Below are 13,860 nucleotides of genomic sequence, written 5' to 3' on the forward strand. Positions count from 1 at the left end.
CCAGCATTTTCGTTTGTCTTTATTGAATCTGCTTCCATGACCACTCCTGGCCAACCGTTCCAGGCACCCACCACTCTCTGTGGAAATGTATTTCCCCTGCTCATCTCTCTCAAACTTTCTCTCATCTCATCTAAAACCTGCATCCTCTTTCACCCTGGAGGGAGACAGGATGACGCTACACCCTATCAACGCCCATTGTGATTTTATACTCCTCTCTGATACTTCAGAGAAAGCCCATGTTTGTCCAATCTCTCCCCTTAACTCGTGCCCTCTTAAAACAGCCAGCACCCTGGTAAGCCTCTTCTGTGCCTCTTGTTATGGGGCGAGCAGAATTGTGCACAGTATTCCAAGTGCGGCCTAGGCAATGTTTTGTACAGCTGCAACGTGACTTCCTTGCTTTTCATACTCCGTGCCCTGCCCAATGAAGACAAGCCCGTTCTATTGATTTCTGGCGATGTACATTCTTACTTGCTGCAGCAGGTATGTTAGATGACTTGACAAAGGGCTCAGGTCCGAAATGTTGGGTCTATCCCTTTGCTTCCTATGAATGCTGCGTAACCTGAAGAGTTTCTCCAACACTTTTGTGTACAGGTACTCCCCGACTTGAGACTATCCACACATACAACCGAATTTCTTTTTAAATATATAAGGAAAAACATAAAATTTATGCACTTTGTTGTGTTTGACAAACTGTAACAGGGATACAGGGCATGTAAGAGTCAAAATGTGCGCATTTATCTTGTTAGTCAGCGTCCCGGGGTCTATAGACTGGGTGCAGCCATCTTGATTCCTGTACGCATGCTTGAGTCTTTGGTTGGCGCAGGCACGGTGGGTTCATGTATTTGAGATCAGTTGGCACATGCACAAGAGTTAAGGGCACTTAACTCTCTAGCATGCGCCAACTGAAGACTTGCGCAAAGGAATCAATTAACAGACGCTAACTAACAAGGTGAACACGGACAAGAATATGGAGAGATTCGCCAAGGTTGGTGGACAAATTCAGGAAACTTTTAAGTTGTTATCGTCAAATCAACGATGAAAAAGAGATTTGATTCAAAAGTTTGCTTTAAGATGTCAGTATTCCACGCGTGTGGGCAAAATTCCGACGTGTCCATTTCAAGATAAGACCGATCTTTCGGTCCCAATTATGGTCGTAAGTTGGGCAGTACCTGTATTGCACTTGTTACAAGCCCAGAGGACCCCAAAACCCAGCAGCAATAGATATTCACCAAGACAAATGGTTACTTAAACAAAAGTTGCTTTTAATTATCTTTAAACATGAAAATAGAATCAAACTTTAATTTATCACTATTGACTTGCTTAACCTAACTTAACCCCCTTGTAATTCTAAGCTCATGTGTAGGTAATGTGTGTGTATGTTCAGAAAAGTTCTTTGGTTCACAATCCAATCTCACTTCTCATTCTTCCAAGTTCACTGGTTGCAGGCAATTCTTATACTATGCACAGAATTTAACATTTATGAAGTTCACCATGCTTTGGTGCTTGAAAGGTAAATGGTTACTGATCAGGGAGGTTCTTGTCAGTTTTCAGAGAGATTTGTTGTTCACTGCACACCCACAACTGATTCCTTTTAATCAGCCACTTCAGTGTCTTGCTGAAGAAATTTGCCCCCTCAGGGTTCTCCAGATGATAACCTCTTTCTTTCAGGTCACCACAGAGTTTCTTTTTATTTCTCTTATTTCAAGTGAAATATTAGGCAGCCAGTCCTCTCCTCTTGCATGAACCACAAGAGCTTTGACCAGGCTGAACTCAGCATTCACAACCCGTCTTCCAAATGGGGTTTTTCCACAAGCTTGCCAGCTTGTCCTGTTCCAGTCCCAGCTGTTGCTGTGACTGTAAAACTGCAGAACTGATCTCGCTCTCTCTCTCTCAGAGAAAAGACTGTTTGACTCCTTGCAAAAAACCACATGACCCTCTTGGAACAGCAAGCAGCACTCCCAGACAGCCTGCAGCTCCGAACCTACTCCTCTGAGTTCTTTCATCTGTTGCTTTTCAAAACAACAATCCATTAGTGAATCTCTTGAGCACTCTCCAAAACTTTTGCAAAGGCCCTCGGAGCCAGCCTGTTTGGCTTGAGCAAAGCTCAAGTATTTTAAATGAGTTTGGTTTTGAAGTGTTTGTATGTGACCTACACTAAAAAAAACCTGCCCCAATTTATCTCACAAAATCTTATCTATAATCTGTCACACACTACAATCAGAGTATCTGTCGATGACAAGATACACCAATGGCAACAGAATTCAATCATTCCCAGTTCAGATTTCTTGTCAGAGCACACACAAGCCATCAGTCAACCCTGAGATTCTTGCGCCTGCATGCAAGACAGAATTTCTACTTAATGGTACTGCATAAAAAACTACACAGGAAAAGAGAGAAATTTAAACCAAGAAAGAAGTACAGAAAATAGATATTCAATAAATTGGACTGGCACGGTGACCGTAGCGGTAAGTGCAATGCCTTTATAGTGCCAGTGACCTTGGGTTCAAATCCCGCACAGTCTGTAAGGAGTTTGTATGTTCTCCCCCTGTCTGCCTGGGTTTCCTCCAGGGGACTCCAGTTTCCTCCCACCCTTCAAAAACGTACCGTGGGTTGTAGGTTAATGGGGTGTAAATTGGATGGCATGGACTCATGGGCCGTTAGATGTGCTGTATGTCTAAATTTAAATGTAATAATAAATAATGGGCAAGTAAGAGTCTCTAGCCCCTTTTTCACTGGCACCTTGTCCCAGGAATTGACTGCCAATTTACTGGTTAAGGGTCCAGTGGGGAAAGCGAATCGATCAGCACACACAAAATCGCACTAGGGATTGACGACCTCAACCCCTACTCACATCCCCGGCGTCAGCTGACACCGGGATGCCGATTAACCCCAGTGTGAAAAGGACCCAGGAGAAAAAATGTTGGTTGACTCTCCTACACCCGGGAGTGACTGGTGGTCAGTTTGAAAGCAGGTAGTGGCCCAGTGGGAACACCAGAAATGGCTTCTATAACCGGGACACTGCACTGCCAATTAACCAGGATGCCAGTTGAAAAAGGGCTTCTGATTGAGTTGTTGAGGAGTTTGATGGAGGAGGGGTAGCAACTGTTCCTGGATTTGGTGTTGTCAAGGGGAGGCATCTTTGAATTGTGGATCTTATGCCATTGGTGCTCTGTGATTAGTAAGGGATTACTTAAGATGGGATGGGGGTGGAAAGAAAAAGTTTCAGAACCACTGAGCTCAAAAGACTTCAAGGCCAGGTATAGATGGATTGTTGTTTTCGGGGCAACAGATGAACAGCCTCAGCCTTGTTGCAATTTGCTGTTCTGGGAGGGCCATGTGTTTTTGCAGGCAGAGAGGGAGAGGGAGACCAGGCAGGTTTTCTCAGAGAGAGAGAGAGAGAACTGGTTTCTACAGTCATGGCAGCTTGTTGAAACCCCATTTTGAAGACCTGAGATCTGAGCTCAGCCTTTTGGTCCATACAAGAGGAAGTGGCTGGCTCGAGTGTTTCTCCCAAAATAAAGGAAACAGAAGGAACTCTGTGGTGACCTGCAGAAGAAGAGGTTATCAATTTGAAACTCATGATGGGGCAAGTTTCTTCAGCAAGACACTGAAGTGGCTGATCAGAGTTTGTGGGTGTCCAACGAGCAACAAATCTCTCTGAAACCAACGAGAACCTTCCTGAACGGTAACCATTTACCTATAAGCACCAGAGCCTGTTGAAAATTTATAAATGTTCAATCAATTCTGTGCACAGTATAAGAATTGTCTGATACCAATGAACTTTGGAGAAGTGAGATTGTACTGTGAATCAAAGAACTTTTTTGAACATACACACATTACATACACGTGCACTTAAAATTAGAAGGGGGTTAACTTAATAGTAATAAGTTAAAGTTTGATCTTGTTTTTATGTTTAAAGAAAATTTAAAATAACTTTTGTTTAAGTAACCATTTGCCTTGGTCAATTTCTATTGCTGCTGGGTTTTGGGGTTCCTCTGGGCCCGTAACATTTCACTTTGTACAGATGTCCTCCGGTGTTTGCTATTCGTGCCCTGGGGAAAAGGCGCTAGCCGGCCACCTTATCTATTCCTCCCAAAATCTTGTTGACTTCAATTAAGTCACCTCTCATCCTTCGTTCCAAAGAGAAAAGACAACAGTTTGACCAACAGTGACCTGAGAGGGGTTTTGGTTCCAGAGGGCTGTGCCTGCAGAACACATGCCTTGAGTAAGATAAATGAAATAAAAGCTGATCATCTGGACGAAAGCCAGGGAGCAGAAGTTGTGAAACCAGAACTCTCTCAACACTGAACAGAGTTTTACTGCTTCCCCTGTTAGCCAATCAAAGCACTTTAGAGGAGCCCCATCCTGGGAGGGAGGGGAGGAATAGGGAACATAGACACCCACAGCACAGGCCCTTCAGCCCACAATTTATGTTTTTAGACTTGCAGGCCGGTAATGGGCCATTTCGGCCCGTGTGCCACCCAATTAACCTACAACCCCTGGTACATTTTTGGACAGTGGGAGGAAACCCCACGCAGATGCAGGGAGAATATACAAACTTCTTGCGGACAGTGTGGGATTCGAACCCCGATTGTTGGCACTGTTGGAGTCTTTTTCTAATATTTGATTTTTTTATTTTCAAAGACTCGTTTAAATCCAAATAAACAATACATTTTTCCCCCAACAGGAGTACATAACATGCAGAGTCTATTTTATCCCTCTACCCCTCTCTCCTGTACTCTATTACAACAAAGAAAAGATTATATAAATTAAACCAAATGTCGGTAAAGTCACAAACCCTTCAGGGAACTTAGAAACCTAAAATAAAAAAGATAAGGAACAAAATACAAGAGCTTGTCATCTGCTCCGCCACCCACTTTGCTGATCTCAATCATATCATTTAGAATGTGTTTCAGATAGGGTTGCCATACCCCAACAAAGGTGCCATATTTCTTCCTTAGATTATAGGTGACTTTCTCCAGGGGGAATAGAACTCTGCATTTCAGTATTCCATCGTGTAATATTTAGTTGGGAGTCGGACTTCGACTTCCTGGCAACCATCACATTTTGAATCTGGTATCTGGACCATTTAAAACTCGCGTCCATAATGTTCCCCAGAAGGTACAACTCTGAATCATGTGGAAAGTCCACCTTTGTAATATTTTTCAGAAGGTTCCCCCCCCCAAGAAGAATCCCACCCTTGTGCATGGTTCAAGGTTCCAATCTCCACACCACACCTAAAGCGCATTTTGCGAGAGGTGCTGTAGCAGTCTTGTGCTAACCATTACACCAATAGTTCCACCCAATGTTGTGTTGACCTAACAGCTTCCTAGAATTTCCCTAATGCCCATTGCCCTCCATTTATCTTAGTTCCAGGTCTCTTAAAAGATCCCATTGCACCTGCCGCCACCACCGTTACTAACCGCATGTTCCACCACTCTCTGTGTGACAAACCTACCTCTTACATCCTCCCTGTACTTACTCCCAAGCCCCTTAAGACATCCCCTCCATCATGTTAGCCATATCAGCCCTTGGGAAAAGCCTCTGGCCACCCACATGATCATTGCCTCTCATCAGGATACCCCTCATCCTCCATCACTCCCAAGTTCACTCAGCCTATCCTATAAGGCCTGGTCTCCAATCCAGGCCACTTTCTTGTTAATCTCCTCTGGACCCTGTGACAAAGTATATAGATATGTTTTTGGGAGATAAATTGGGAAAGCTCACACACAAACACTTTAAAACAGATTGTATTTGAAATACTGGACCTCTGCCCCATGCTAGACATATTAGGGCCTCAGAACTTTTGCAAGAGCTTTGAAGAGTGCTCAAGAGACTTCACTAATGGATTGTTGTTTACAAAAAGCCAACAGATGAAAGATCTTGCTGGAGCTGCAAATTGTCTGGAGGAGAGTCAAACAGGCTTTCTCTCAGAGAGAGAGAGAGAGAAGCAGAGATCACTTGTACAGTGTTACAGCCAGCAGAAGTAGCTGGGGCTGGAGCAGGACCAGCTGGCAAGCTTATGGAAAGTCCATTTGTAAGACGACCTGGTCAAAGCCCTTGTGGTTCATGCAAGAGGAAAGGACTGGTTATCTAATATTTCACTTGGAATAAGAGAAAAAGAAGGAACTGTGGTGACCTGAAAGAAAGAGGTTATCATCTGGAGAACCCTGAAGGGGGCAGGTTTCATCAGCAGGACACTGGAGTGGCTGATGGTGGTTCGTCAGTTGGGGATGTCCTGGAACAACACATCTCTCTCTGAAAACTGACAAGATCTTTCCTGAGCAGTAACCATTTACCTTTTGAGCACCAAACCCTGGTGAACTTTATAAATGTTAAATTCTGTGCACAGTATAAGAATTGCCTGCATCCAGTGAGGAATGAGAAGCGAGATTGGACTGTGAACCAAAGAACTTTTCTGAACTTATACACACATTACACACACATGCGCTTAGAATTAGAAGGGGGTTAAGTAAGTCAATAGAGATAAGTGTGATTCTGTTTTCATGTTTAAAGATAATTAAAAACAACTTTTGTTTAATCATTTGTCTTGGTGAATATCTATTGCTGCTGGGTTTTGGGGTCCTCTGGACTCGAAACAACCCTCTCTATTGGCATCCACATCGTTCCTGTAATGAGATGACCGGAATTAGATTTCTCCAGCATTTTTGTGAATTACACTTCAGTCACAGCTTCCTGTTTAACAATATTCCAAGTGATCTAACCATAGGAGTTGGAGGTGAGACTTTTGATCATGTACTTTGGATGTTGAATTTCTCCAGCAGATTTTCTATGCTCCAGATTCCAGCGTCTATAGTCTCTAGTGTGTCTCTAAGTTACCTGAACCCTGGTAGTCGAGGTATAGAAGTCGGCTTGGTAGGATGTACACAGTAAACGGTCGGGCACTGAGGAGTGCAGAGGAACAAAGGGATCTGGGAATTCCAATACATAATTACCTGAAAGTGGCATCACAGGTAGACAGGGTTGTAAAGAAAGCTTTTGGCATCTTGGCCTTCATAAATTAAAGTATTGAGTACTGGAGTTGGAATGTTATGGTGTATAAGACATTGGTGAGGCCAAATTTGGAGTGTTGTGTGCAGTTTTGGTCACCAAACTACAGGAAGGATATCAATAAGATTGAAAGAGTGCAGAGAAGATTTCTTAGGATGTTGCCCAAACTTCAGGAGTTGAGTTACAGGGAAAGATTAAACAGGTTGGGACTTTATTCCTTGAAGCGTAGAAGAATGAGGGGAGATTTGAAAGAGGTTTACAAAATGATGAGAGGTTGAGACTGAGTAATTGCGAGTTGGCTCGCTCAACTTGGATTAGGAGAGATAAATACAAGAGGACATGGCTTTAGGGTGAATGGGGAAAGGTTTAGGGGGATCTTTTTCACTCAGAGGGTTGTGGGAGTGTGGGTTGAGCTGCCACCTGACACGGTAAATGTGGGCTCACTCGAGTTTTAAAAATAAATTTAAAGATACATGAATAGGAGAGGCCTGGAGGGTTATAGAATGGGTGCAGGTCAGTGGGACTAGCAGTAGAAGGGCTGAATGGCCAGTTTTCTGTGCTGTAGTGTTCTATGGTTCTATGTCTCGGGCTCGCATCTGCTCAGAGGGTGAATTTCCAAGCCGTTGCTGACTCCTTGGAAGTGTCCAAGAGGATGCTCAACATCTGCAAGGCAGAAGTCCCATTCTGAACTGCTCCTTTATGCACAACATTGGCCCTCTCCACAGAAGAGATTCCTTGCAGATGGTGCACCGCTTACGATGGACCTGGCGAAGGGCCCCGGCCTTTATTTACTGAGAAGTTGACTTGGAAGTTAGAAATTTCTAAGGGTGTTCACAAAGAAGATTGTTGAGGAAGAGTTCCCACTAGTGAGGTGTTCCACTTTTAATTTTTTTCATTTCTTTTTAATTTAGACATACTACACGGTTACAGGCCCTTTCAGTCCACGAGGTCGTGCCGCCCCAATTAACCAACCAAACCCGTGAGTTTTGAACAGAGGGAGGAAGCCAGAGGATCCAGAGACAACCAACACAGGGCACGGGGAGAACGTGCAAACTCCTTACAGACAGCGCCAGACTCGAAGCCAGGTGTGGTTTAATTTTTTTTTTTGCAATTGGTATTCGTCGTGCTAGCCTCTTGATGATAATGTGTGCTGGCACGGTAACGGCGAGAGGTGTGATTTGTTGGTCCCTTTGCATGACGGGAAGGTGCTTGCTCGATTGCAGGATGGCAGAGAGCAAGCAATGCTCAGAAGACAGGTTCAGCCTCACGGTGCTGAAGAACGAGACCAAGCTCGTCATGGAGGCCTTTCTGCAGAGGGTGCAGAACGAAGGCTCGACTGTCGGCCACATCGGGCGTTGCTACCACGACCCAAGGAAGTTCAAGGCCAAGTAAGTGCAATAAACACTTACACACCCCTCACGTAAACTCTTCTGCCATCTGGTAGGAGGTACCATAGCATTCGAGTCCTTGCGTCCAGGTTGGGCAACAGTATTTTTCTCCCAAGCCATCAGACTCCTGAATTCCCAGAACATATGTGGAGAGGGTACTGTGGTCTGCTACTTAATATTTTAATGTGTTTAACTTCTATTCTAACTTATATTTGTATAAATATGCTCCGCGGTCCTCGTCTTTCCCGTGCGAGCATGCTATGAACGATAAATAAAGGTGAGAGATGCATGGGAATGGTGGCACTCATCGGGGGTGGGAGCAGTTAGGGAAGGCTGTGGGTGTAAGGGGATGGGAGAGGGGGATGGTATTGCGGGAGTTAAGTCAAGTCAAGTTTATTGTCATCCGATTGCACAAGTACAACCCAATGAAACAGCATCCTCCAGTCGTTGGAATAAAACACACAGACGCACAACCTGACGTCTCACACACACACACACACACACACACACACACACACACACACACACACACATTAAATATTGTTTTGTGAATATGAGAGTCTCGGATGGTCAGTATGAGCAGTTCCTTTGGTTGTTCAGCATTCTCATTGCCCGTGGGGGAAGAAGCTGTTCCTCAGCCTGGTCGTGCTGGGTCTGATCCTCCTGTATCTCTTCCCAGCTGAAAGACGCTTTGTGCCGGGTGGAAGGGGTCCTCAATGATTTTGTGCACCCTCTTCCGACAACAATCCCAGCAGATCACATCGATGAAGGAGGGGGGAGGGAGACTCTATTGATCCTCTCTGCCACTCTTATGGTCCCGTGGATTAACCTCTGATCCATTTCTCTGAAGCAACTGTACCACGGTAATTAAGGAATAATTAAGGAATATCGCCTCAAACCGTGCATCTTGGCGCCTCACAGTTTGGCGGGCAGCAACCTCCTTTGAAGAAGACCGCAGAGCCCACCTCACTGACAAAAGGCAAAGGAGGAAAAACCCAACACCCAACCCCAACCAACCAATTTTCCCCTACGGCCGCTGCAACCGTGCCTGCCTGTCCCGCATCGGACTTGTCAGCCACAAACGAGCCTGCAGCTGACGTGGACTTTTACCCCCTCCATAAATCTTCGTCCGCGAAGCCAAGCCAAAGAAGAACACCCTTTACAAATGCAATACGACATCTAGTACAGATCCCTTTGGAACAGAGACCAAACTGCCAATGCCTTCCTAATTGACCACTACACTGGCATGTTAGCTTTTAGTGACTTGTTCAACCTGTGTACAATCTTTTCCCTTTTCTTTTAAGCTCAGTGTTTCTGAAGCAGAAAGCTTCAAATTTTGCTTCTATGTGACAGCACAGAACAGGCCCAGCCTGTCCCTGCCAACAACGTTGGCATTCTGGACTAGTCCCATGTGCCTGCATTTGATCCACATCCAGATAAAGCAGCAGCACATTGGCGCAACACCGTCGCAGCGCCAGCAATCGGGACCGGGGTTCAAATCACGCGTTGTCTGTGAGGAGTTTGTACGCTCTACCCCTGAGTCCGTGTGGGTCCCTCCCACCCCCACTCCTGGGGGCTCCAGTCACTTCCCATCCTTCAAAAACATACCGGGGGTGGGGGGGTTTGTAGGTCAATGGGGTGTAAATTTGGCGGCCCGGGCTCGTGGGACCGAAAGGGCCTGTTACCCCTCCGTATGTCTTCATTTTAAATTGAAAGAGCACAAGAACAGGAGCAGGATTCGACCATCTGGCCTGTCGAGCTCTTTCTTTTTTGCCCTTTTCAATATTTGTATTGAATTTTATGTAATAGTACATACATAAAGGGATAATGCAGACAAGCACAATATGTCAGAGAAAAAGAAATTATTTTGCTTATGCAACAGATAAATTGAAAAAAGAAACGGAGGTTGTGAAATCGCTTTTATTGATTATGGAGCAGCCGCCAACCACGTCGTCTGAGTGAAATGGGAACTTGCAAGGATTGGTCTCGGTGGGGTGGGGCGTCCAGCCAGTCACAGTATAACAGTGATGATAAACCTGTCGATCACTCAGGACACTGGTTGGCTTTAATTCACTTGAGAACATAGCACATCCCTGCTGTTCAGCCATCCTGCACTGGAGTTGCCGGGGTGGGGGGGGGGGGGGGTGTGGAAACATCCACCTTTATCCAGGATCCTGTGGGGGGTGGGGGGCATAGGTACCTCGGGCCAGTAGGCATGCTCAACTAAATAATTACACATTACAATGGTTTACTGCAAAAAGGAACAAAAAAAATGTAATTAACTAAAGCCCGAACCGTTCCTAAGTCGCATGGAAATATAGAAAAAAAAACCGCCAGTAGAAATTTTTTTAAAACGCAGAATCCAAAGAATCATAAAGATCGCATTAGAGGCTGTGAAAATGATTCAAAAAATGAATCCTAAAGATCGGGAAAGTTCAAATTCGAGCCCCTTATGGAATGTCGTATTTTCTCCAAGTTAAACATATAACCCAGTGGTTCTCAACCTTTATCTCTCAACTTACACCCCACTTTAAGTAATCCCTATGCCATCGGTGCTCTGTGATTAGTAAGGGATGTGAGTGGGAAGGAAAGGTTGAGAATCACTATTGTAGACCCAATTGTTACTGAAAGTTGTCATTGGCCTATTTCCTTTGGAGTTGTGAAACCGTGCACATAACGAGTCAATGAGGGACAATTAAAACAGTGGTTTTCAAACTTTTTCTTTCCATTCACATCCCACCTTAAGCAATCCCTTACTAATCACAGAGCACCTATGGCACAGGAAATGGAAAGGAAAAGGTTGAGAACCACTGCATTAGGAGCATTTGAGGGACAGGCACACAGGCGAAGGGATAATCAGGGTTACGAGGTGGTTTAGATTTTGTCTCGGGAGGATGGCATGGCATCGAGGGCCAAAAGGCCTGTCCTGTGCTGTGGTTCTAATTGTTTAAATTCAGCACTTGGAGAGATTTTCAAGAGTTGCACGTTGAGGGAAGAACCCACAATCACACAAGTCGACCCATATAACGTGAAAGTCTGCGGACGCTGCGCTTGTGCTGAACCCCCAGTGGTGGAGAAAGTCAGCATGTCGCACTGCAACTTTACCGCTGCTATCTGAAGTGTGCTGTGCGACCTGCTGACCGTTACCAGGAGAAGCTGGAGGGGCTCAATACGTCTGTGGAGAGAGATGCCAGACAACATTTCGGGTCGGGACCCTTCATGGAGACTAGAATGGGAAGGGGAGATGACACGCCAACACCTTGTATTCCGTCTTGGCCGCCCAGGCCAACAGACAAAAGGTGTTGATTGGATATGATGGGGAATGGTGAGAATTGATTTTGGCTCTGTGAAAGGAGACAGAGAGAGAGAGAGACTGAACTAGAGGAAAGGAGGTGGGGGGAGGGGGAGTTTTAACAGAAACTGGAGAAGTCATTGTTAGTGCCATTCAGTTGGAGTGTGCCCAGACAGATGAGGTGTCACTCCAACCAAATATATCTGTCCAGTTGTCTTTTGAAAGTCAAAAATCGTGCTCTCTTCTAAAGTTTCCTCTGGCAGCTAATTCTAGATGCACTCAGCTTGTTCCTTGGGAAGATTCTTTGCATTCTCAGTGTTACCCAAAATTACATCGGGTCCCATCAGTCAAATGTTTGATGTGGACTAAACAGTTGTCGTTGAGACAACCATCCCAGTGGAAACCCACTGGCCATACCCTGCCAACTTGAAGGCTGTTTGTTATCTCATCGGCCTTGAGCCATCTCATGGCAGTCCAGTGCACGTGACCCTAGTGGGTGCAGATTTCTGTAACCCTGCGGAGTCTCTTCAAGGGATGCCTCCCCTGAAGAGGTTCTCCTCCTCCTCCTCCCTCTGAAGGGGGTTGTGCGAGAGTTTCTCTCATATTTTCGATCTATTGTCAGAGTACATGCACAGCATCACATCCAACCTTGAGATTCTTTTCCTGTGGGCAAGGCAGAATTTCCACTTATTGGTAGTGCAAAAAAAAAACTGTACAAGGCGTACACGTAAACAAATAAAGAACTGTAAACAATGTGCTGTACAGAGAGAAAAAGTCAATGAGTGCTTAAATGGGTCTCTCAATAAGTTTGTCATTGAGGAATCTGATGGTGGAGGGGTAGCAGATGGTCTTGTGGTACCAATACCTCTTTCCTGATGGTAGCTGTGAGAACAGAGCGTGTGCTGGGTGGTGTAGATCCTTAATGATTGCTGCCTCTCTCCGATGGGCAGCGTTCCCTGTAAATGTTGTCAGTTGTGAAGAGAATTTTACCTGTGATGTCCTGGGCTGTGTCCACTACCTTTTGCAGGGCCTTAAACCTCCTCTCTGTTATCCTTGCTGCTGTCATGGATCCAGAGTCACCTGATTCCAGGCAAAGGCCTCAGGCCCGAAACGTTGGTTCCTCTTCCTGTGGATGCTGCGTGACTGGCAGAGTTTCTCCAGCACTTTGTGTACTGAAATCGAGTACAATATCCCTAACTCCCTCAACTTTAATCTACTATCTTCAATAGGGACAGCAGGGTTGGCCTAGAAGTTAGCACACGCCTTTACATCGCCAGCGATTGTGACCGGAACATGGGTTCGAACCCCGCGCTGTCTGTAAGGAGTTTGTACATTCTCCTCATGTCTGTTTGGGTTTCCTCCGGGGTCTCTGGTTTCCTCCCACCTTTCAAAACGTATCAGTGGTGTAGATTAATGGGGTCTAATTTGGGTGGCATGGACTCAAGGGCCGAAATGGCCTGTTACCGTGCTGTATATTTAATAAAAATAATAGTGGAAGATATCATGGAATGCCTTCTGAAAAATCCCAGCAAGTACCCAATAGATAATAGGTGCAGGAGTCTGCCATTCGGCCCTTTGAGCCAGCACCACCATTCATTGTGATCATGGGTGACCATCCACAATTAGTTCCCCGTTCCTGCTTTCTCCCCATATCCCTTGACTCCACTATCTTTAAGAGATCTATCTAATGCCTTCTTGAAAGCATCTCTATGTATATCTGCAAAGAACCTCTGGATTGGGTACGTTTTAGACACACAGCGTGGTAACAAGCCAATTCAACCCTTCAAGCCCTTGCCACCCAATTTACACCCCATGAATGTATGTTTTTGAAGGGTGGGAGGAGCCCCCTTCCCACCCCTAGGGAAAACCCATGCAGACACGGAGAGAACGTACAAACTACCTATCGACAGCGCGGGATTCGAACCCCGGTCACGATCGCTGGTGCTGTAATGGCATTGCGCTAACATAGGCCCGACAGATCCATGAAGTATAATATACAGTAAAATCCCCCGTTATCTGGAATTCAAGCAACTGGCAGCCACAAGCAACCAGCAAAAAATAATTGCAGAAAATAAATATGTAAAAAAAAAATACACGTATGTTTAAAATTGCTGCTCCAAGTGGTTAGGTCAACACGCAATCTTGAGCAACCGGCAAATACACTTATCC

The 13,860-nt window shown here is 45.3% G+C and overlaps 1 protein-coding gene across 3 annotated transcripts in view; it reads left to right on the forward strand.

The window, feature by feature from the left end:
- bcl2l12 (BCL2 like 12) overlaps nucleotides 1-13,860 on the forward strand; it is a 37,943-nt gene that overhangs the window by 13,671 nt on the left and 10,412 nt on the right. For all 3 annotated transcript variants that reach the window (XR_011348032.1, XR_011348033.1, XM_069908649.1), the window contains exons 2-3: nucleotides 7,923-8,096; nucleotides 8,235-8,399. Coding sequence is in view for 1 of the 3 variants with exons in the window: in XM_069908649.1 (XP_069764750.1) it covers nucleotides 8,236-8,399 (164 nt within the window). In the remaining 2 variants the exon portion in view is untranslated. The remainder of the gene's footprint in view (nucleotides 1-7,922; nucleotides 8,097-8,234; nucleotides 8,400-13,860) is intronic.

This window comes from Narcine bancroftii, chromosome 13 (assembly GCF_036971445.1).
Source record: "Narcine bancroftii isolate sNarBan1 chromosome 13, sNarBan1.hap1, whole genome shotgun sequence".
NCBI classification, from domain to species: Eukaryota; Metazoa; Chordata; class Chondrichthyes; order Torpediniformes; family Narcinidae; genus Narcine; species Narcine bancroftii.